At 36.2% G+C, this 25,803-nt stretch overlaps 1 protein-coding gene across 1 annotated transcript in view; it reads right to left on the reverse strand.

Annotated features, from left to right (window-relative positions):
• Positions 1 to 25,803, reverse strand: part of utrn (utrophin) — a 341,497-nt gene that overhangs the window by 205,683 nt on the left and 110,011 nt on the right. Inside the window, 16 exon segments of the mRNA XM_073822647.1 lie at positions 1,298 to 1,474; positions 1,583 to 1,753; positions 2,484 to 2,612; positions 6,116 to 6,295; positions 6,368 to 6,538; positions 6,749 to 6,904; positions 8,904 to 9,077; positions 11,058 to 11,189; positions 11,452 to 11,613; positions 11,732 to 11,881; positions 12,170 to 12,304; positions 12,424 to 12,603; positions 13,007 to 13,177; positions 15,469 to 15,624; positions 18,569 to 18,682; positions 18,771 to 18,911. Of these exon segments, the coding sequence (XP_073678748.1) occupies positions 1,298 to 1,474; positions 1,583 to 1,753; positions 2,484 to 2,612; positions 6,116 to 6,295; positions 6,368 to 6,538; positions 6,749 to 6,904; positions 8,904 to 9,077; positions 11,058 to 11,189; positions 11,452 to 11,613; positions 11,732 to 11,881; positions 12,170 to 12,304; positions 12,424 to 12,603; positions 13,007 to 13,177; positions 15,469 to 15,624; positions 18,569 to 18,682; positions 18,771 to 18,911 (2,499 nt within the window).

Raw genomic sequence — 25,803 nt, forward strand, 5'->3', positions numbered from 1 at the left:
AATCAGTGTCGCAATCTCCTCTTTAGATGTGCCTTTAGAGAGAAATGCATCTTTGCGTAATACATATTGAAAGAGTTTTTGTTTTCAATTTGTTTTATTTCGCCAAGTAATAATTTACAGTTTTCTATATATATATATATATATATATATATATATATATATATATATATATATATATATATATATTTATTACATTTGTGAGGCATGTATTCTTTGAGTTTCGGCTCATTTTTGTGAAGCGCTCCTGTTCAAGAACGAGACGGCCGAAAGCGTGCCATGTTAGTTTTCTTTATTTTATAAAAGCACTGTTTGTAACGTTTAGTTGATATTGTGAGTGCACACAAATACAAGTAGACCATTTACAGCTCCGAAATATGTATTACTCTTACTCTGCATGTATTACTCTTACTCTGCATGTCCCATGTCAGTTTCCACTCCGCAAAAACGATCGGATAAACGGCTAATAGCGCGCATATTTCTAGGTTTAACGTTTAAACTCACATTGTTTTATACTTGAACTGTTTTTATATCTATAGATTTTATTTTAGGCAAGTCGTGATGATTTGAGAAGGCTGGCTGCTGTTTGTTACTTTAAAAAACAAAAAATGTATATTTAACGAACAAAAAATGCTCCAAACGTTTTTCTAAATTAACTTAATAAAAAAAACTAAATGAAATATAATCACTTTGCCATTAAATATTTTACTAGCTGTAACAGTACGCTGTTTTGGGAGAAGAGGGAAAAAAGATGGGCTTGGAGTACAGTGTGTGCGAAACTGAACTGAAATACAAGTAGTATAAAAAAAAAATATCCAAATGCTTTATGATAAAAACAAGACAAAAATATAAAGATTCGTGTCTGCTCACTTGGATAACTATAAACCCGATCGCTTTTTGATCCAAGCTTAAGCCCAAAAAGTGCTTGTAATGAGTGATCATGGCAACACAGACAGCACACACTCTGTGAAGCAGCCTGAACAAGCATAAACAAAACACAATGTCTCCATCCACTGTTCTTTGGTTAAACTGTTGAAAACATTGCTATGGTTTCCAAGCTGTCAATCATCACAGTTTCGAGACTTTTAGGGGATTTCACTAACGCATTTAAATGCTGTTGTCACTCCTGGAACTTAGTGTGTACGTGGCCTATATGAATGCACTGCCTTCTTTGTGGTTGCTAAAGGAGCGCAATAATCGCAGTTGTCTGAATTGACCGCGGTTAGATGAAATAACCACGATCAGACAGTTGTTGTGACAGGCCAACATGACATGTGCATGTTAATTCAAGTGTGTGTACCCTTTCATCATCAGGCATGTGTGTTTTTTCCTGTTGCTCCAGTGCTCTTATAGTAGTTTGTAGGTCTGATTCGAACAGCTGCAGCTGTGATGAGGAGAGAACAGGAGCAGACCTCCCATCAGCCACCTCCTGCTGTGGCCGCACTGCTTCTTGTCTGACTTCCAGACCAGCAGACACCTGAACACAACGCACACATACTTAGCACTTGCTAATGAGTGCCTGTCAAGCGCCGCAGATGAAAAACAAGCTCAAATGCAGGCCTCTGCTGAGCTGCTGGCGTCTTACCTGAGTTGAGTTGATGTGCTGCGCCACCTTGTGGAAGTTACGGTTGAGGTCGGCCAGTTTGGGCTCCACCAGCTCTCTGCACGCCGGCCCCCTGCTGGTCATCAATATTACTGCCTGATCACGAGCGCTGTCTACACGCACACTCATTCCCTCCAACTCGCACAGCACAGCCTGTCAGAGACACAGATACAGCAGATTCAATGCATGTTAATGGATTCATGTTTGTTGTTTGTCATGTTGTTATTGTTTTTATTAGCTTTCATCAAAATGTAATCACTGTCTTTGCCTCTGAAATATTTTCTTTGCCGCTGAAATTAATCTTGGTCATGTGGCAGAAAGACTAGTATTGTTGCACTTGCACACAAATAAAATAAAATAATTATTGTATTATTTTAAATAACATATTACAACATATAACATGCAATTTATCCAGAATGGATTTAATTCCTTTTCTAGGAGTAACAAAGACAATGTTAATGTCAATGTCAAAGCTTTGCAGAGATACAGCCTCAGGCGCAGTTTGGCATTATTCCAGCAAATTTGTTGATGCGTTAAACAAAACACTTTTTGCATATCAGTATATCAACACGAAATTCATAATATTTTTTTTTTTCTTTGCCAACATGGTCTGAAGATGATTTGAGTCAAATTTGGCGAAAATCAGATCAACTATCTAGGAGGAGTTCGAAAAAGTACATTTTTAACAAATCAAAATCGTGGACAGTCTTTGCCGCTGAAATAATCTTAATCATGTGGCAGAAAGACAATAATATTAACCAACAATTTTCTAGCTTAAACATTCTAGATCCAGTCAATTCCTGGTGGATCAACTGATATTGTGTCCTGTTGATTATTCACTCAAAAGAGAGACAAATAATGAAGTCTATGTGTGTGTTTTCACCTTCATCATTCTCTCCTTCTCAGCTGCAGGCATCTTCTCCATCTCATCCAGTCGTATCTCCGTCTGATAAAGCCATGTGCTGATATGAGCTAAATTCTCATCAAACATCTCCACCTCACGCCTGTGATTCTACAACACAAACACACAGCATGCATGATATAGCATCTTTAAGTAACACAAATGTGAAATATAACAGGTAATAAATAGTGCTGATTTTTAGTATTGTCATTATTTTGTAGGTAAATTATGCATTTTTTCCATGTTTAAAACAATGTATGTATCTAGTGTATTTCTGCACTTACATACAAATAAAATAAAATAATTATGGTATTATTTAATTACATATTACAACATATTATATGTCATTTATGCTGAATGGATTCTCCTTTTCTAGGAGTAAAAAAGACAAAAAAATAATTATATTATATTACAGGTGACATTTCAGACCTGTTTAACTTTGATGTTAATGAAATTCTGCCAAACAGACCGCTAATGACTGGAACCTCCCATGTGAATCGAGTTTGCATATAAATGAGTAATTATGAAGGTCTTCCCCCATCATTTACTGATAAATGAGACTCCAGACAAAAGCTGTGTTGTTTGTTTGTGTGTGTGTGTGTGTGTGTGTGTGTGTGTGTGTGTGTGTGTGTGTGTGTGTGTGTATACACGCATTAGCATATTTTAAAAACAAATTGAACCCAGAAGTGAGCAAAATCACACAAAACCTCCTTTTCAATCATCCTCATTAGTAAAAACAAGACAACATACATAGTAAATAGTTGTTTGTCTTGTTTTGTTTTTCCCCCCATTGCCATTGTTCTTGTTTTCTTTTTATTATAATCAAAATTAGGTTGTGGGTTTGTTTATACATTATGGTTACTGTGTCACAGTTTGTAGCTACAACTCAAACCATGTACGTTAACTGAAGTAAACTTGAAAATATACCTGTAAGCAGCAATTAAAGAGGCCAAGCACAACAGAGGTAAAATAAAGAGCTAAGCATGGCATTAAGCATCAATCCAACTGCAACAGTAAGTAATTAAAGGCATTGTAGAATGATTTAGCCAAAAAAAAGGGCTAAAACAAAAACCTAAAAAAATCATGAATAAAACCTGTACAAATATTATTTAATGTGTTATCACTGTTGACCAATAGGCAGTGTTTTTAATCAAATCGATGGGGTTTGTTCTGTGTGAGGTGACAATAGCACACACAAAGTTTGGTGTCAATATGTCAAAGCTCTGCAGAGATACAGCCTCAGACATAATCTGGCATCATGCCTCAAATTGTTGTGGTGCTATACAAAAGCAGTTTTGCCTATCATAACGAAATCCATAACTTTTTGTCAGCACAGTCTGAAGATGATCTGACTATTTTGGTAAAAAAAAAAAAGTAAGCTTTTACATAAATCAAAAGGCGGAGAGGAAGTTCAGCCGACTATGGCAACATTTTTATCTATGTTATCAGCATGAGGAGTTTAATTACAATAGGCTAATGCAATAAAAAGTCATTAGCATTTTTGGAAATTGCATTAATAATGGTTAATGAATTGTTTACTTCCTTTGACTAGTAGGGGTGTTATTAAACTGATGTGGCGTGGTCAGTAAGAGGTGAAAATGGCACATAAAAAAGTTTGGTGTCAATATGTCAAAGCTTTGCAGAGATACAGCCTCAGGTGCAGTTTGAAATTATTCCTGCAAATTTGTTGACGTGTTAAACAATACACTTTTTGTATATCAACATTTTTGCCAGCATGGTCTGACAATGATTTGAGTCAAATTTGGTGAAAATCGGACCAACTATCTAGGAGGAGTTCGAAAAAGTACATTTAACAAATCAAAATCGTGGACAGGATGTTCTGCCAATTTTGGAATAATTGGTATCGATGTTCACGCACGATCCAAGGAATCTATCAAGAGTTTATTTACAATAGGCTAATAAACTCAAAAGTTATTACCATTTTTGTCAATTTCATTACAACACTTGACCAAAATGGCCGATATGGGAAAATTGGGTATGGTTCGACTCTGCAAAAGACCAGTTTTATAATTTTTGGTCAAACCATTCAGAAGTTCTAAGCAGAAATATCAACTTCTCATATCTTCTAACCACTATGTGGCACTGTGTCAAAACTGTGCAAGTAGCCTCAGGTCATGGCTGTTATAACACACACCAAGTTTGGTCTCAATATGCCAAACCATTGCGGAGATATAGCCTCACATCCATTTTTGTGTGCTCTTTGTCGTAATTTGAGAATGTTTGACTAATCAACTTGAAGTCCATAACTTTTTGCCAGCATGGTCTGAAGATGATCTGAGCCAAATTTGGCAAAAATCTGACAAACCGTCTAGGTCGGGTTTGAAAAAGTAGGTTTTCAAACTATTAAAAGTAGAGAAATTTTTTTTGACCCTACTCATTTTTAATTTTGACTTTGCGTGAGCAAAGGATTCAGAGGAAATTGAATTTCCCTTGTAGACCTTATGGCTCAAAAGTTATTAGCATAAATATTAGTGAAACTTTGGACAAATGGTGGCATTAGAGGGTTTGAATTAGAGACTCCAAACTTCCGGTGGTTAATGTTGAGAATGTCCTCTATCAGTTTGCCAGATTCCATAACTTTCCCGAAAAGTGGTTCTATGGGCTGCCATAGACTTCCAGAGAGGAAGAATAATAACAACAACAAGAAGGCCAACGCATACAATAGGTGCCATTGAACCTTCGGTGTTTAGCCCATAATAAAATATGAACATCATATGATGATACTTAGAAATGTTGCCTTTGCATCTATTTAACAGTTGAAAAAGATGAAGATTACTAAATTTCTACTGAAAATAAACAAACAAAAGCAAAAAAAAATTTATCTAAATCTATAATGTAAATAAACGTAAACAGTAATATAAAACTTGAATAACAAATAATTTAAATAAGAAACTAAAAATTAGCAAAAAAATAAGTTATAATAAGTCCATTTATAAATTCTAAAAATGCAGAAAGTATTCTGTTAAGGTTACCTATGAAATATCCCCATTTAGATATTTTTAAGTAAATGTCTGTGTGCATGTGTGTGAATCATGTGCTGCTATTCTTCTAATAAGTCTTGACAAATCACACAGAACTTAATGAAGCGGTTGTGATGAAGTGAACTAGAGATGTGCCCGAATCCAAATACCATATTCGGAAAGGAATAAATACGAGATGGGAGGAAAAAATACATTTCAATGCTTTATCGCGATAATAGTAGTGCGAGTAAAATAGCGGAGTAATTATACTGTATATAAATTGTGGGCATCATGGAGCCGCTATTAATATGCAGGGCAGTGAAATTGCTTTTAAACGTGCGTTCGCCTTTTACTTTCACTTTCGAGATTCACGATCACACATACTCTGTTTGCCAGTGGTGCTCAGGATCGGCAAATCATTCACCATCGTCCTCAGTCATCTCTCCTTACTCTGCTTATGTGGTAAGTAAAATTGTACATACAGTAATGTACAGGCTACCGTAAGCAAGTGCCTAACCATGTCCCTTTAGTGACTCCGTAGAACGCGTTACGCATTTTCTGTAGGCTTTAGGCACACCCCTAATGTAAACTAAATGAGTTAATTGCGTCATGTAACTTTAACCAGTCATTTACCAGAACACCACTGAGCCAGTCCTCGATCAATGTGTGCACGCGCTCCCAGTCCTCATTCAGCTCAAACAGCTGATCCTCCAGCTGAGCCTCACTGCCCTCCACTAAGGCCTGCAGGGCGGCGCTGTTCTCCATCACCACAGACAGATCGTTCTTCTTGCGCTCAGACTCCTTCAACACGCCCTACAGACAAACACTCATTTAACATACACAATGTAAAGACTCCTTGAATGAGCGACTGTCAAACACACTCACGTTAGCCCATGTGATCTCATTCTCGATATCGGCAGGCATGTCTCCTGTGCTGAGCTTCTCTTTCAGCTGAGTCTCAGTGTGGCTCATCCAGGCCTGCAGGGCGGTGCTGTCTTTCTGCAGGCGCTGAGACAGAGACAAGGCCTTCTCCAAGTCCTGTTTCCCCTCAGTCACCTAAGGATACAGATAAAAGATTGTTAAAGATTGTTATTTTTATAATGCAACGTATTTCTAAGTGGGGGCTTGATTTTTTCCACTGGAAATGATATTAGAGGCTGAAGGTAACCTTTATTTTTCAAATCTAAAAACTTAAGTTGCTAAACATTGCCAAAATTGTTGCTTTTATTGTGGTTTTAAATGCATGTATGTACAATGTGTACATACCTGAGCTCCTAGCTCATTGTAGAGTAATTTGAGGGCGGTGAGTTGTTCGTCCATTCCTTTAGGATTTTCTGTCTGCTGTTTCTGTACGATCTGTCTTCCTGTTTTAATCACAGTCTCCACCTCCAGTTTCACTTCGCTCAAGATCTTATACAGTTTCTGCATTAATGAACACAATACACATACATGAAGCACAAGCAGTGTGAGAGTCCATGATGAGATGTGTGTGTTTCAGTGTTGTTACTGTAAAACAAACCATTGAAATTTTCAGTAACTAAATACAGGTAAAAATATACACAGGTGCTGGTCATATAATTAGAATATCTTCAAAAAGTTGATTTATTTCACTAATTCCCTTCAAGAAGTAAAACTTGTATAATGTATACATTCATTCCACACAGACTGATATATTTCAAGTGTTTATTTCTTTTAATTTGGATGATTATAACTGACAACTAATGAAACATGGATTCTGTGCCTCTCCTCTCTTCCTCCAGACTGTGAGACCCTGATTTCAAAAGGAAATGCAAAATGTACTTTCATCAGAGAACATAACTTTGGACCACTCAGCAGCAGTCCAGTCCTTTTTGTCTTTAGCCCAGGCGAGACGCTTCTGACGCTGTCTGTTGTTCAAGAGTGGCTTGACACAAGGAATGCGACAGCTGAAACCCATGTCTTGCATACGTCTGTGTGTAGTGGTTCTTGAAGCACTGACTCCAGCTGCAGTCCACCCTTTGTGAATCTCCCCCACATTTTTGATTTTTTCACAATTCTCTCCAGGGTGCGGTTATCCCTATTGCTTGTACACTTTTTTCTACCACATCTTTTCCTTCCCTTCGCCTCTCTATTAATGTGCTTGGACACAGAGCTCTGTGAACAGCCAGCCTCTTTTGCAATCACCTTTTGTGTCTTGCCCTCCTTGTGCAAGGTGTCAACGGCCGTCTTTTGGACAACTGTCAAATCAGCAGTCTTCCCCATGATTGTGTAGCCTACAGAACTAGACTGAGAGACCATTTAAAGGCCTTTGCAGGTGTTTTGAGTTAATTAGCTGATTAGAGTGTGGCACCAGGTGTCTTCAATACTGAACCTTTTCACAATATTCTAATTTTCTGAGATACTGAATTGGGGTTTTCATTAGTTGTCAGTTAAAATAATCAAAAAATAAAAGAAATAAACACTTGAAATATATCAGTCTGTGTGGAATGAATGTATACATTATACAAGTTTCACTTCTTGAATGGAATTAGTGAAATAAATCAACTTTTTGAAGATATTCAAATTATATGACCAGCACCTGTGTATATAAAATAAACATAAATAAATATAATGTTACCTTGGCAGCTATCTGAAATCAACTGAAGTTCTAAAACTGCAATGACTAAAACTGAAATATAAATAAAGCTATACAAAAATAAAGACAAAAGCACATAACTAAATTGTTAATACTTAAGCCTCCGCTTGTGTCCAGGTCAAATTGACCCGGTGAAGATTTCCTTTTTCGCATTGGACTCAAACAGATGCAAATTAGATGCAAATAGAAACACAAAACCAGTCCTAAATGAAAGAAAATAAGTTGACAAAAAGATTGAATCCAATATTTGGTGGTAATATAGCATAATGGGAGATTTAGAAGCAATTGTTTGGAGTCCGGTCATTTTTGACCCGGGAACACCACAAGTGTGACTTTTTGCAATTTTGTACAAAATAAAAGCTTTTAAAAGCAAACTTCCTGATTAAACATTAAAGAACGCTAGTGTGATACACAGTGTAAATTTTTATAATTTATTATAGCATATTGTGAAAATTATTCATAAAAAATGCTTTTTTTCACTCAAAAAATTAGGTGCCTACTTTCAGATAAATGGAGCCTATGATTAATCAGATGCAAATAGAAACACAAAACCAGTCCTAAATTAAAGAAAACAAGTTGACTAAAAGAAAGAATCCAATATTTGGTGCTCATATAGCATAATGATACATTTATAAGCAATAGTTTGGAGTCGGTCATTTTTGACAGGAATCCGAACACAACCAGAGGGTTAAGTTAAAAATAAAAATGAAAACTGAAACTATAAAAATAAAAAAGCCAATTTAAAATTTTAAAAGTGTACTATAATAGTATATGATTATTACTTAAATAATGGGTGTTTTCTCTCACCATGCATCCATTCAGGTGGGTTTGTATCTCTTCTGGTTGTGTGTCTTTCAGGTCCAGGACGTGAAGTTCAGCTTTAGCGTTTTCCAGAATCCTCTTGCAGTCCAGCATTCGCTGCTCAAAGTTGGCCGGTTTCTGGAACAGCTGGAATTTGGTACCAATTTCACGGAGCTTCCGCTAAACGAAACAGAGATACACAAGATAAACTTGAAGTCTGGTATACACTACACCACTATTAATATCTGAACAGATTTTGTTCAGACCAGAATTGTTATTATTCACTAAAATCATAAAAACAAAGTTTTGTTAATTGAAATACAGCAGAAATAAAATATAAATATTAGATGTGACCTCACCAACTAACTACAAATTTGCAAATAAATAAAATATAAAAATGAAATAAAGGCTAAAAATAAAATAAAACCTAAATAGTAATATACAAACTAAAACAAAACAATTACAGCAAATAAAAATGCCAAAAGCACATAACAAAATTACTAAAAATTGGAAAAGTAAATAAAAATGAAAATACAAACCTAAAAGCTAATTCAAAATTAGGGCTGAAGCGATTAGTAGACGATTATCGCCAATGTTGACAATAAAAAACGTTTGAAAATTGTTGTCGAATAGTCATTCAGCTCCAATAAAGTAACAGCAATTTTATTTCTATAGCATTTTATGCATTAGATCGATTTTAAGTAGAGCTGCATAGCAATTAATCATGATTAATCGATTCAAAATAAAAGTTAATGTTTGCATTAGAGGTGGGCCGTTATCGGCGTTAACGTGCTGCGTTAACGTGAGACTCTTATCGGGCAATAAAAAAATATCGCCGTTAATCTATTCTCAAAGTTGGGTTGGGAGCTGGGTCTATACTACGCAAGCTATGATGACTTTCACCTTGATATTTTAGCGGGGAAGTATACCTAGCCGAATTGCACTGTAGGGGGCGAGAACGAGTCTTCGAACCTGTGTGTATGCCTACTGTAAAATTACCACATCAGACGAGACGGGTTTGCTTCAGGGCAGGTGCGTTGCTAGACCCTTTTTACTGGGGCACGTGCCCCGGTGAAAATCTGCTGTGCCCCAGTAAAATCTCAAATTTGAGTTATAATTTACTTTGATAATCCCGAAATAAAGACATTAAACTATATGCAACAACTGAATTGACGCTTCTAAAAGCAACGCAGTTTAACTATGCACGCAGATATCCATGCCCGTGCGCGTCTGTGTACTTAACTGCAACGCGCACGTCACGCTGCCTTTTACGCAGAAGTACATGCAGTGTAGGAATAGTTGGTTACACAAGTTTGTATAGTTAATTGTGTTGTAAATACAATTGTCAAGCAGTTTCTGATGCATTTTGGATACAGGAGATGAGCCCCTGGTCTAATGCGCCACCTGGCTTGAGAAACACGTTCTCAAAGACTTACTTTTAGTCATTATTTGGGTAGCACACATATTCTGAATGCCTCCAGCAGAATTCAAATTAGCCATTTTAATCTAGATTAATTCCAAGATTACAGTGAGATTAATCTAGATTGAAAAAATTAATCTATGCCCACCTCTAGTTTGCATACTATGTGGGTGTATGGTGTATATTTATTATGTAATATAAATCCACACACATGCATGTATATATTAAGAAAAAATATGTTAGAATGTGTTATATATGTTTGGGTATTTATATAGACATAATAAATATACACAGTACACACACATATAGTATGCAAACATTAACTTATTTTGAATCGATTAATTACGACTTATTGTTTTGCAGCTCTAATTTTAAGCAAGCACCTTCACAGTATTAAATATGAAAAAAAAAAATTTAGTTAGAACTTGATTTTCAGCTATACAGCAGCTCTACATGTATATGAATGTGTATAGAACATGTACACCTCAATATTTGAATAGCAAAAGCTGAATCATCAATCAAGGCCTACCAATTAACCAGTAAACTAATCGACGGTTTAGTTGATTAGTTGTACTAATCACCATTAATTGTCTGTTGCAGCCCTATTCAAAATTAAACAAAACTATAAAAGAGTATATAAACAATACTAACACTTGTACGAACTAGACCTGAATATCCGGGATGAATTACTAAACCAGGGTGAAGTATGAACAGTGTGCAAAAAAACTATTGTGTCTCACCTGTAACTGGTCCAGTTGGGTTCCTCCTCGCACTGATTTGCCCTCTGGGACAGTCAGAGGCACATTACCTATATTCCTCCTCCTCAGATCCTCCAGTGTGGCCTCATGGGCTGCAATCTCAGCCTGAATGGCCTGCAGAGAGCATTTTTAAGATTAAAAGCAAAGAGTAAAAGAACAAGCACAAAGTTGCTTGAAAACCAAGTAACATTATGATTAAGGGTGGGCGACACTATGATATTTTTTCAATAGCAGGTCGTGGGGATATTTTAATCGTCCACAATCAGAAATCGTCATAATGCACACCCCTAATTATGAACTGTCACTGGTTATTGAAAATCTCGAGTATCTCTGAATACCTACATATGTTTGTGGTAATGAGTTAGTGTGTTTGTACCTGAGCTTCCTGTGGCAGCTGGAAGGCGTCGATGCGGTCGGTGAGGTACGAGGTAAGTGTTTGGTCCAGCTGCGTGAGGGACGTCTGTAGTGCGTGTAAGGCTGTCTCGTTCTCTCTCAAAGTCCCCAACTTCTGCTCCAGAGACATCTGACGTGCAGCAGCCTACAACACACACACACACACACACACACACACACACATATGTAAATGTAACACTGTACATATATATGAATCTGAATCAGTTCAGGTGAATCATTTGATCGATTCAAAAGAAACACACCAGGTGAGTCAGTTCTTCGTAGCGCAAGTTGAAGTTCTCCAGTTTCTCGCTAATGAGTTCATCCAGGATGCCTCCATCTATGAGAGTCTGGGCCAGCTCTCGGATCTGGGTCCTGTTATCACTCGGATGACGCAGAACCGACTCCAGAGACTGAAAGACACAAGTGAGTCCTGTTTACACCATAGGTATAATATTAACATTCACTTCTGTGTCTAAAACATAATCTGATCACTCAAACCACAATCAGACGTAGTAAAAAAAAAAAAAGTGTGGTCAAATATGTGTAATGATTATTGTACGATCACATTAGTTGTAGTTTTGTGGGCAAAAACAATCAATAATGTACTTAAAATATTTCAAATCCCAGTCACATCCACTGATACTGAAATGACTGGATTTTGGCAGCAAAATTTAACCAAACAAGTTTAACAAAACTACCTCCAGAGCCTCGCTGATAGACTCTGTGTTTTCTGGGACGTTCTCAGTGGCTTGAACTTTCTCCTCCAGCGTGTTCAACCAGCCAGACTCCACATCTAGATACTGCAGCAGCTCAATCCAGCAAGACCACACCTCCTGAACATCATCACAAACACATCAGATTTCAGCTAAACATCCAAACTGGAACCAATCAGGCCTTATCTGGAGAAGGGCTGTCCAATAGCAAAGCTTGCTCTGTTTGTGTGTGTGTGTACCTCAAGTGTGTGGCACTTGCTCTTGAATCGATCGCAGAGTTTCTGGTAGTTCTGCAGAACTTCAGTGAGCTCAGGACTCAGGTCAGGACTGCCAGGGGGCGTCTTACTAATCAGCACAGTAATGCTGTCCTTCAAAATCTTCACACGCACTTCCTTCTGTAACACATCCTCTTTAGCCCTCTGCAACAAACAGAGATAGAGAAAAAAATTAGACAAAAGTTTTAAAGAGAGATATAAAGAAAACAAACAAATAAATAAATAAAGGTCAGACTCAAGGAGGAAAATTATCATGAACAACTAAATCATGACCTGGGCACAAAAAAAACTTGACAAAACATGTCAGAGCTTAAACGGGGGGGAAATATAAAAAAAAAATACAGATAAAAATAAAAATGTCTGATATAATCTCAAAACTATTTCTTAATTTGTGTTCAGAAGATGAACAAATGTCTTACAGGTTTAGAACGACATGAGGGTGAGTAATAAATGACAGAATTTTCATGTTTGGGTGAACTGTCCCTTTAATTTTAGTAATGAAAGTTAATGTAGATCAGTTATGACTTTTCAACCTATTGATACGCACCTTCATCTCCTGCAGTGCCTCCTCCAGCTCCTCTGGGCTCTTGTACTCAAAGTCTCTCATGAGAAACTCCTCGTCCACTTGAATCATCCACTCGCGCATCTCTGCCACGTCCTTCTTCAGATTCATCACTTTCTCCTGACCTTCACTCACACGCTCCTCACGCCTCAACAACTGCAATCAAAATTGACCATGTTTACACTGACATCCACATAACGTGACTTATCCTTAAAGAACACGCTCCTGAATCAAGCAGGGTTGAAGTGGGTTACTGATTGGTTTCTACTTGAATAAACCACCTTGTACAAGTTCAATCCTTTGATCTGTAGCTACTTGATGTTAAAGGGTCATATGATGCGATTTCATGTGTTCCTTTGTCTTTGGAGTGTAACAAGCTGTTTGTGTATTTATAAGATCTGTAAAGTTGCAAGATTAAACTCTTAAACCCAAAGAGATATTCTTTATAAAGAGTTTGTTTGGCCTTCAAATCACCACACAACTAGAAATCAGTGGTTAATTTATATTAACAATACTGTTCCAGAACAGTACAATCCAAATTAAGTGTGTGCAGTGCATTTTACAGAGGACTGTTTCCTAAACCTGGGAGAGTAGCCTACAATGCTGGCTGTGCACACTATAAAGTGATAAAGTGGAGCAGTTCCAACTTTGAAAGAACAGTCTGGCGCGTCTGACTCGCAGCCTGTAAGTACATATTTATATTTAAAGAATTTGCTACTGGCTATTTAAACAAGAGTTTTGAGAAGGGAGAGTGCTTGTTGTTTGTTATTTGTACGATCACAAATGCATACATGGTTCTATGTTTATGAGGACAATCATTATAATCAGTAATTATGTCCCCACTAGATGCAACAAATGCCTCATTTATAATGGGTTTGATTGTTTATGTCCCATCGTGCCAGGAAACGGCATCATAACATGGTAAGTGGCGTAACATTTCCATCACACGCTTGAGGTGTTCGGCCAAACACGGCCATAGACACGTTTCAAAAAGGCGGGGTAGAGAAGAGAAACAACAATGTACAGTATGTGGAAAATAATGTGTTTTTTTGAATCTCAAACCGCGTAAACATTGCATTACACCAACTACACAAAATAATGTTCTTTTCGGCAACATCATAAAACCTCTTTAACCCATTTAAGCTATATTTATTATTATAACTATAGTTGCCGCAGTTTATAGTAGTCATTTTTCTTTTGTAAGTATTTTTCTAGATGTTAACCATGATTTATGTCTCAATGACATGCAAGTAGTCATTTGGGAGACCAGCTAAAACCAGCTACTTCCAGCTTAAACCAGCCAAGACCAGCCAACCAGCTTAGGTTGGTTTTAGCTATTCAGCAGGCTGGTTTTAGAGGGTTTTTGGCCACTTCCTTAGCTGGTCTGGTTGGGAGACCAGCTGGAACAACCAGCTTAAACCAGCTAAGACCAGTCAACCATCTTAGGTTGGTTTTAGCTGGTCATCCAGCCCGGTCTTGGCTGGTCAGCAGGCTGATTTTAGAGGGGTTTTGGCCACTTCCTTAGCTGGTCTGGCTGGGAGACCAGCTGTAACAACCAACTAAAACCAGCCTGACCAGCCTAGCCAGGCTGGGCGACCAGCTAAAACCAGCTACTTCCAGCTTAAACCAGCTAAAACCAGCAAAGCAGCTTAGGCTGGTTTTAGATAGTTACCCAGCCTGGTCTCGGCTGGTCAGCAGGTTGGTTTTAGAGGGGTTTTGGCCAATCTTTAGCTGGTCTGGCTGGGAGACCAGTTGTAACAACCAACTAAAACCAGCCTGACCAGCCTAGCCAGACTGGGAGACCAGCTAAAACCAGCTACTTCCAGCTTAAACCAGCTACAACCAGGAAAGCAGCTTAGGCTGGTTTTAGATAGTTACCCAGCCTGGTCTTGGCTGGTCAGCAGGCTGGTTTTAAAGGGGTTTTGGCCAATCTTTAGCTGGTCTGGCTAGGAGACCAGCTGGAACAACCAGCTAAAACCAGCTTGACCGGCCTAGCCAGGCTGGGAGACCAGCTAAAACCAGCTACTTCCAGCTTAAAGCAGCTAAAGCTGGTTTTAGCTGGTCATCCAGCCTGGTCAACAGGCTGGTTTTAGAGGGGTTTTGGACACTTCCTTAGCTGGTCTGGCTAAAACCAGCCAACCAGCTTAGGCTTTTTTTCAGCTGGGTGTTGAAAGCAGTTATTTTGAGTTTGATGCCAAATGTTCTCCTTCTATTCAAAGTTAACATTGAAGGGGTGAATACAACATATTTATGTTAAACTATTTACATATTTAGTTGCCACACATTTAAATACAATTTTCATGAACAAAAAAAAACCTGGGGAAAATAACTGCAGAACATGTTCACATAGTACATTATTACCACGACTATATGCATGAAACCATTTAGAAAAAATTGGGCACAAATGGGTTAAGACAACCAAATTCACTAGATGTTATCTTTCAAACCTCTTTACTGAGCGTGTCCCAGCGTCTCTGACTGTCATCCAGCTCCTTCTGCCCCCAGTTAATCAGACTCGATACTGAGCTCTGCTGCACGGCCGCCACGTTTTCCCTCATCTGCTTCAGAGATGTGTCCATGCTTTCCATCTCACCCACCAGCTCCTGCAGAGACAGCACAAATGCATTTTAAACATCACTAACACTTCAGAGAAACGCTAAAGTTTTGGTTTGACGAGGAAACTGCTCAACTATCAACTTGGTTGATTTCTCAACCAGTTTAAACTGGTGGTTTACCAGGACAATCTTGGTCCTGCTGATAACCAACTAAACCAGTGTCAAACAGCTAGAAACTGTGAAACTAGAAGCATAAAGGCCTTAATATACTTCAAGACAAAACAAACTGGTGTGATTTACCGCCCTCCTAGTCAACTTGGCATCTTCTTAGAAGAGCTGGATGGGCTACTGTCCTCATTTCCAGAGGATGGCAGCCCACTTCTAGTCTTTGGAGACTTTAACATTCACCTCGACAAACCCTATGCTGCAGACTTCCATTCACTCCTAGCTTCATTTGATCTAAAACGCATTATCACTACATACACTCATAAATCTGGCAACCAACTCGATCTCATTTACACACGCAATTGTTTTACAGACAACATCTCGGTCAAGCCCCTACACATCTCTGACCACTTCTTCATTACAGTTAACCTACATCTTGCTACTTATGCACCCCCAACCCCTCTACCTGTTACTTTTAGACAAAACCTACGCTCTCTCTCACCCTCCCACCTTTCTTCCTTAGTATCCTCCTCCCTTCCCTCTCCAACCCACTTCTCATCCCTGGATACTAATGCAGCAACTGACACCTTATGCTCCACTCTTACTTCTTGTCTAGATGATATATGCCCTCTCTCCTCCAGGCCAGCACGGGCTGCTCCTTCGAACCCTTGGTTATCCAATGTTCTTCGTGAGCATTGGTCCAAACTTAGGGCAGCTGAGAGAAAATGGCACAAATCTAAGGATCCATCTGACTTGAGTATGTATCAGTCTCTGCTTCAATCTTTCTCTACCCAAGTCCATACTGCCAAATCCTCATACTTCCACAACAAGATCAACAATGCTCCAGACACACGCAACCTTTTCAAAACTTTTAATTCACTGCTCTGTCCCCCTCCACCACCTCCCACCACTTCTATAACAGCTGATGATTTTGCCACATTCTTTACAGACAAAACTACATCTATCAGTAATAAGTTCTCAGCTCCACACACACAGGAACTAAAACTGACCACACCCACGGCTGATACTCCCCTCTTCTCCTTCTGTCCCCATTCTGAGGCAGAAGTAACCAAACTTCTCCTCTCCAGCCATCCGACGACATGTCCTTTAGATCCCATCCCCTCACACCTTCTCCAAGCAATCTCTCCTACAATCCTACCGGCGCTCACACACATCATCAACACATCTCTTCTCACAGGCACTTTCCCCACTACATTTAAGCAGGCCCGGGTAACCCCACTGCTCAAAAAACCTACACTTAACACTTCACTCATAGACAACTACAGACCCGTCTCTCTCCTTCCATTCATAGCAAAAACATTGGAACGAGCTGTTTGTTAACCAGCTATCTTTATTTCTCTCACAGAACAATCTATTGGATGCTAACCAGTCAGGTTTCAGGAGTGGCCATTCAACTGAGACTGCGCTACTGTCTGTCACTGAAGCCTTGCAGGACTGCAAAAGCTGATTCCAAATCATCGGTACTAATCTTGCTGGACCTATCTGCAGCTTTTGACACTGTGAATCATCAGATCCTCCTGTCCACCCTCTCATCGTTGGGCATCACAGGGACTGCACTTGACTGGTTCAAATCCTACCTCTCTGGAAGGTTTTTCAGGGTGGCCTGGGGAGGGGAGGTATCCAAAACTCATCAACTGGTCACTGGGGTTCCTCAGGGATCAGTTCTTGGACCCCTCCTCTTCTCCATATATACCACATCTCTGGGCCCCATCATACAGACGCATGGCTTCTCCTACCATTGCTATGCTGATGACACACAGCTCTATCTTTCATTCAAACCAGATGATCCATCAGTAGCTGCACGGATCTCTGGCTGCCTGGCGGATATCTCTGCATGGATGAAGGAACACCATCTACAGCTCAATCTAGCTAAGACTGAGCTCCTTGTCTTTCCTGCCACTCCAACTTTACAACATGACTTCTCCATCCAGTTAGGTTCATCAACAATTACCCCATCGACTTCAGCCAAAAATCTTGGTGTAATCTTTGATGACCAATTGACTTTTAAAGACCACATAGCTAAAACTGCTCGATCCTGAAGGTTTGCATTACACAACATCAGAAAGATTAGGTCCTTCCTAACAGAGCATGCTGCACAACTCCTCGTCCAGGCCCTGGTCATCTCCAGGCTGGACTACTGCAATGCTCTTTTAGCCGGTCTTCCAGCATGTACAATCAGGCCTCTACAAATGATTCAGAATGCAGCAGCACGGCTGGTCTTCAATGAGCCCAAGAAGGCCCATGTCACACCTCTCTTCATATCCCTGCACTGGCTACCGGTTACGGCTCGCATCAAATTCAAGGCACTGATGCTGGCATATAGAACAGCCACCGGCTCATCACCTACTTACCTCCATTCACTACTACGCATCTACACTCCCTCCAGAAGTCTGAGATCCTCTAGTGAAAGACGCCTCATTGTACCACCACCGAGAGGCATGAAATCACTTTCCAAAACATTCTCGTTCAATGTCCCTGCCTGGTGGATTGATCTTCCCACCCCTATCCGGAATGCAGACTCCTTAACTATCTTCAAGCGACTGCTGAAAACCCATCTTTTTCGACACTATTTGACTCAAAAAAAAAAAAAAAAACCTTTGTTCTCCTCTCTTTCTTGATCTTCCCTTTCTAGCCTGTACTCATCGAACAACGCCTGATATATGGTATTTTTTGAGCACTTCCTAGATCTGCTTTCTTAGAATGAATCACTTGTTGTATTCCCCAATTGTAAGTCGCTTTGGATAAAAGCGCCTGCTAAATTAATAAATGTAAATGTAAATGTTATTTCGATGCGTTGACCTCTGACCTTGCACTGGTTGAGTTCTTCCTGTAGTTTATCAGTGTGGCTGAGACCACTGGCGTCTCGAGACAGCAGCTCCTCAACCGCATCCAGCCAGCGCTGCACCTCCTCACTCTTCACCTGATCAACATCAACACCACCTCCATCAAAACACATGACATCCATGGACAGATATGCATCTGAATGAGTCTGATGGGACAGTTCTCACCTTTGTGTCCTTCATGCTACCCAGAATGCACTGCAGTGTGCTGAGCTGATCCTGAGCGGTGGTGGAGAGCCCAGTCCAGTCCTGCTGCTCTGCTGCGTCTGACGTCTTCTGCTGCTGCTGCTCTATCTCAGCACACAGAGCCTAGAAAACAGGTCAAACTACATTACCCTTGAGTCCTGCGGATTTATCACACTCATCTTCACACTCAACCAAGAGATCACCAGATCATACTTTAAATTGTTAAAATTCATAACTGTTATAAAACAGCATTGTAAAAACAAAACAGCCAGTGTAGTAACTAAGAATAAATCCCCTGGCTAACCATTACAGTCAAACTGTGAAGTTATTTCACTGGTTCATCAACTGACTAACAACAGTTTGATAAACTAGAGAAACTGTTGGAAAACGTACCGTTAACATAGTCCAATACTTGACCACATTTAGGACACAAAACTTTTTTTTTGTTGTTAAATCTGTTAAAAATATTGTGATGAAACAAATTGAAAAATTACTAAATTACTCAATTAGAAATGTTGTCCTACCAACATGAATTAATAATATTAAATTAAAATAATTATTAAATTTACTAAAACTGAAATAAAAATAAATAGAACTAAATACATACATAAAAAAACCGACCCTCTACTATGATGAACGGATTGTACGTTTCTGAATTTAAATTGTCCTTTTTTCTATGGGTAATTATTGTTAAATGACAAGAAAAACATAATACACACCAAAATCATGTAGTGATTTAGTAATTCAAAATATAGATCAGAATTCAATTCAATTAAAAAAAGAAATTAAATAATAAAATAAAATAAATGGCCCTTCTACTATGATGAACATTTTTTACATTTCTGAATTAAAATAGTCCTTTATTCCATTGATAATTAATGTTATGTGACAAGAAAAACAATATACTCCAAATCCAAATGCAGTGATTTAGTCATTTAAAATATAGATCAGAATTAAATTAAATTAAAAAATCCACATGTAGTGATTTAGTAATTTAAAATATAGATCAAATTTACTTTTAACAGATATAATTAAATTAAATTAAATTAAATAAATACAAACAAAATTAATAAAATAAAATAAAATAAAATAATGACCCTCTACTATGACAAACATATTTTACATTTCTGAATTAAATATTTATTTTTTTCCATGGGTAATTATTGTAATATGACAAGATACACATAATGCACACTAAATCCATGCAGTGATTTAGCAATTTCAAATATGTGACCCTGGACCACAAAACCAGTCTTAAGTCGCTGGGGTATATTTGTAGCAATAGCCAAAAATACATTGCATGGGTCAACATTTTTGATTTTTCTTTTATGCCAAAAATTATTAAGTAATTAAGTAAAGTTCATGTTCCATGAAGATTTTTTGTAAAATTCCTACTGTAAACATATCAAAATGTAATTTTTGATTTGTAATATGCATTGCTAAGAACTTAATTTGGACAACTTTAAAGGTGATTTTCTGTCTTTTTGATTTTTTTGCATCCTCAGATTTCTGATTTCAAATAGATGTATCTCAGCCAAATATTGTCCTATCCTAACAAACCATACATCAATAGAAGCTTATTTATTGAGCTTTCATATGATGTATAAATCTCAGTTTTGTCAAATTTAACCTTATGACTGGTTTTGTGGTCCAGGGTCACATATAGATTAGAATTAAATTTAAAAAATAAATTAAACTAAATAAAAAATAATAATACAAAATAATATAAAATAAAATTAAATTAAATTAAATTAATTAAATAAAGACCCACTATTAAATTTGTAATTTTTTTCCAAGGGTAATTATTGCTTATTATGGCAAGAAATCCATTATACAAATTAAATTAAATTAAGAACATATTCTATGATGAACATATTTTATATTTCTGAATTAAAATGATCTTTTTTTCTCTCTCTCTTTTGGCAAGGAACCTGCTTGTTAACCCGCTTTTTTCTCTTTTTTTTCCCATAATTATTGTTATATGACAAGGAATTCATAATACACACCAAAATCCACAATACATACCAAATCTCATTACAGATCATCATGACTGTGTGTGAAGGTTAGCAAGTGTCTTAAAAATACCAGATAGATTGATACTTGGATACCTGGATATGGATATGCTTAGATATGCTGGTTTGGGTTGTGCTTGAAAACTCATGTTTGATAAGTAAACACGTATTCAAAGCATTAGAAAGCTATTTCTTTTCATTGTAATGCTTACTGTACACATTCTTGAAAAATTACAAATGTTTACCAACTCATTTCTACAGAAATATCCAGCATGTTTTCTTGGAATCTTTCAACTTGTCATATGATCACCATCAGATCATCAGAGTGCAGTACTTCATTCAAACCCGCAGATGGAGACACAGCTCACCCCAAAATCACATGAAAACCCTCCAAAGATCACTTTCACTCACACAGAAAGAAGTCGGGGCTAAAATAGGAGTTTGTGCTTGTCTCAGTCCATAATTAGTTGTTGTGTATGGCAGACATTACATAACTGGATGCAGGATCATATTGTGTGCGTTTGTGTGGGCTGCTGAGAGCTGTGCAGACGGACATCAGCTCTTCTGTGCCACGTGGGCATTGCCTGGCACACGCCGTCTCTCCCGGCTCAGACCAGAGACCAACACAGCGGCGTATAAATATTTATACAACTTTAAATAAATGCCAGCCAGCGTTTGCTCTCTTTGGCTTGTTTTGCCATCTTTGTCGTTGGCTTTCCGCCCATCGTTCATGGAGTTAAAGAAAGAAACACGTCCAAAAATCAAGCGCTAACGTCAGAGAGACTGAACACACGGATCAAGCGGAGATTCAAACAGAGAATCAACATATGGTGCAATGTTAGACAAACACTACAAGCACAGAGTTAACAAGCGGCTTCCTCGCCAAGCGCAGAATGAGAGGAAAAACTGGCTTTGGCGAGTAAATACAACAACAAACCAGCACAACATGTGTGATTTACATCGAACTAGAAGAATTAACGTCTAAAGGCTTGTTCATACCACGAACGATAACTATGATGACAACTATATTAGCCTTGACCTGAGTCCACTGAGCTTTAACAGATGCACTGACTAAAGCATGTGGAGAATAACTGATGAACGGGTGGAAGTCGCATTAAAGAAGACAAATTTTTAATGGTTTTTAAAGACATTTCTTATGGCTGCATTATTTGATCAAAAATACAGAAAAAAAAAAACTGTAATGTTTTAAAATATTATTTCAATTTATAATAACTGAACTAAATCGTAAATTACCCTCTACTATGATGAATATATTCAACATTTCTGAATTAAAATTGTCTTTTTTTTCCCCCAAGGGCAATTATTGCTATATGACAAGAAATCCATAATACACACCTAAAAAAAAAAAAAAAAAAAAAAAAAATGTAATCTAATTAAATTAGAGTTGAATCAAAAATAAATAAAATATAATTAAATTAAATTAATTAAATATAAAATCAAATGAATTAAAATTGAATTGAAATAAAAAAAACTGTTTTCTATGTGAATATATTTTAAAATGTAATTTAGTCCAGTGATACAAAGCTAAATTTTATCAAATAAAATAAAACAAGAAATCCATAATACACACCAAACTAAATTAACTCAAATTACATTAAATTACATTAAGTTAAATTAAAAAATAAATAAAAATAAAATGAAATAAAATACTATGGTGAATTTATTTTACATTTCTGAATTAAAATGGTAATTTTTCTCAAGGGTAATTATTTCTATATGACATGAAATCCATAATACACACCTAAAAAAATGTAATCTAATTAAATTAGAATAGAATTGAATAAAAAATAAATCAAATATAATTAAATTAAATTAATTAAATATAAAATCAAATAAATTAAAATTGAATTGAAATAAAAAACTGTTTTCTATGTGAATATATTTTAAAATGTAATTTAGTCCAGTGATACAAAGCTAAATTGTATCAAATAAAATAAAACAAGAAATCCATAATACACACCAAACTAAATGAACTCAAATTACATTAAATTACATTAAGTTAAATTAAAAAATAAATAAAAATAAAATGAAATAAAATACTATGGTGAATTTATTTTACATTTCTGAATTAAAATGGTAATTTTTCTCAAGGGTAATTATTTCTATATGACAAGAAATCCATAATACACACCTAAAAAAAATGTAAATCTAATTAAATTAGAATAGAATTGAATAAAAAATGAATCAAATATAATTAAATTAAATTAATTAAATATAAAATAAAATTAAAATTGAATTGAAAAAAAAAAACAGTTTTCCATGTGAATATATTTTAAAATGTAATTTAGTCCAGTGATACAAAGCTAAATTTTATCAAATAAAATAAAACAAGAAATCCATAATACACACCAAACTAAATTAACTCAAATTACATTAAATTAAATTAAAATTAAAAAAATAAAATGAAGTAAAATACTATGGTGAATTTATTTTACATTTCTGAATTAAAATGGTAATTTTTCTCAAGGGTAATTATTTCTATATGACAAGAAATCCATAATACACACCAACTAAATTGAATTAAATTACATTAAATTAAACGTATTTATAATTTAAAATAAAACATAAAATAATAAACCTCTTCTATGATGAACATATTTGATGAACATATTGCTAAATTAAAATTGTCCTTTTTTTTCCATGGGTAATTGTTTCTAATGCTCATCGAGGCTACATTTATTTGATAAAAATACAGAAAAACTATAATATTGTGAAATATTATTTCAATTTAAAACTGTTTTACAAGTGAATCTGTTTTAAAATCAGGGTTTCTGCAGATATGAACAAGTGAAATTTAAGACTTTTTAAGACCTTTTTAATACCACCTTATATGAAATTTAAGACCGAAACCTGTAATGGAAATAGATATTATATTACATGCATATATGTAATATTTAATGTGTTTAATGTAAAAAGTAAACACAATTTCATGGCTGTCATAAATTACATTTATTACTACGATATACAGTGAACTTTTCATATCAGCAGATACTATTCCACACAAAATATCCCCATAAAAGTACTACTAGAAATATCTGATGTAAAAAAAAAAAATTCTGAAGCAATATTTTCATCAGTGCTCTATTAGCTTTTACATCTTAAATCTGCATATTTGATTTACCTTTATAATGGCCTTTTTTTTTTTACTTTTGAAATGTATGCATTACCTTTGAAATTTATTTTATGAATTTATCAAATTCTAAATGGCTGTTAGCAGTGAGATTACACAATTTACACTGCAAAATTTAAAGTGAGATTATTGTTTTAAATACATTTATTGATTTATAAATATATAAATTAGAAATGTTGGGTGTAGAGGCATACTTTTAAACACACTAAACTACCAGCAGGTGGCGGTAAGTCACTTCATGAGCGAGTTATTTCAACTGATTCGAGCAAAATGCTGAATCATAGCAAAATGTTGCTAGGAGAATGCTTCTGCTGCGATCCTTGTTTGGAACTATTTTCGTTGGTGAAACAGAACAGAACAGTGAAAATATTTTGTCTAATATGTAAGTAACTACTTGACTAACTACTTGTTTATTGAGCTAAAATTAATGTAACATTTGTAATTGTGAGAATATTCAGCAAAAAGCTCACTTGGTATATTACTGAACTATATCATGTTATAAATAAACTATACATTTAAAATTTTTACCTCAGTGTGTTTCTTTAGAATGCTGTTACATTCATTTGTTTTAAAGTATGTCACAAATAGACCAGAAATACACTATCCATTATCAATTTCTGTTTACGTTGAATGTATTAAAAATATGAATCTTTCTTGCCTTTCGATGCTTCGCTAGTTGTTTTGTCACTTCAGTTTTAATCAGGCGGTTTGTTCGGTCGGGCAAGTAATTGAGAACATTATATACAGAAAAAGGTAGTTTGACCTGTATTCTGCTACTGCGATTCTGTCTGAAGACGCAGTAACTTCCGCAGGGGGAGAAAAAAATCTACAGTTGTTAGCAACTGGCCTTAGCCAAGCCCTATATTCAGTTTTTTCAAGCTAAGTATCGCTAAACTTGCACTTCCCCAAAGCTAAAAAGTTAAATCCATTTTACTTCTGTGGTACAATCCGAGAGAGACTCGCGCCAATAACAGAAAGCTGATTGGCTATTGCATGCTGGTCTCATTTGTAGTTTAAATACAGCAAATTATATTTGGAATAGTGAAATAAAGAACTACAACACCACGGAAACAACAAAAAGAGAATTTAAATGAGCTTTAGAGGTAGCGTTACATGGACATCGGAAAAATAAGACCTGTGTGAAATTATTTAAGACCTAGAACAGCGAATTTAAGACTTTTTAAGGCCTAAAATTTTGATTTTTAAATTTTAGACTTTTTAAGACTTTTTAAGACCCCGCGGAAACCCTGTAAAATGTAACTTATTCCTTTGATACAAAGCAAAAAAAAAAAAAAAAGAAAAAAGAAAAGAAAGTACTACGCCGAATGAGAGGGAAAAACTGGCTTTGGCGAGTAAATACAACAATAAAACACCACAAAATCTTGTTCATACCAAGAATGATAACTATAATGACAACTATATGCTCATCAAGGCTGCATTTATTTGATCAAAAATACAGAAATAAAAACTCTAATATTGTGAAATATTATTTCAATTTAAAACGACTGTTTTCTGTGAATATATTTTAAAAATGTAATTTATTCCTGTGATCGAAGCTACATTTTCAATGTCACACGATCCTTCAGAAATCATTATAATATGCGGAGTTATTATCAATGTTGAAAACAGTTGTGCAGAGGAATAAATTATATTTAAAACCATGTTAAAATAAAATAAAAAAACATTATTTTATATTGTAATAACATTTTGCCATATTACTGTTTTTTTTTTTATTATTATTAAATAAATGCAGCCTTGATGAGCAAAAAAGACTTCTTTAAAAAAATGATTTACTGACCCCAAACTTTTGTGCAGCATTATTTATATAAATATGGCTTAATTTAAGACTTTT

This window comes from Garra rufa, chromosome 18 (genome assembly GCF_049309525.1).
Source record: "Garra rufa chromosome 18, GarRuf1.0, whole genome shotgun sequence".
Taxonomy (NCBI): domain Eukaryota; kingdom Metazoa; phylum Chordata; class Actinopteri; order Cypriniformes; family Cyprinidae; genus Garra; species Garra rufa.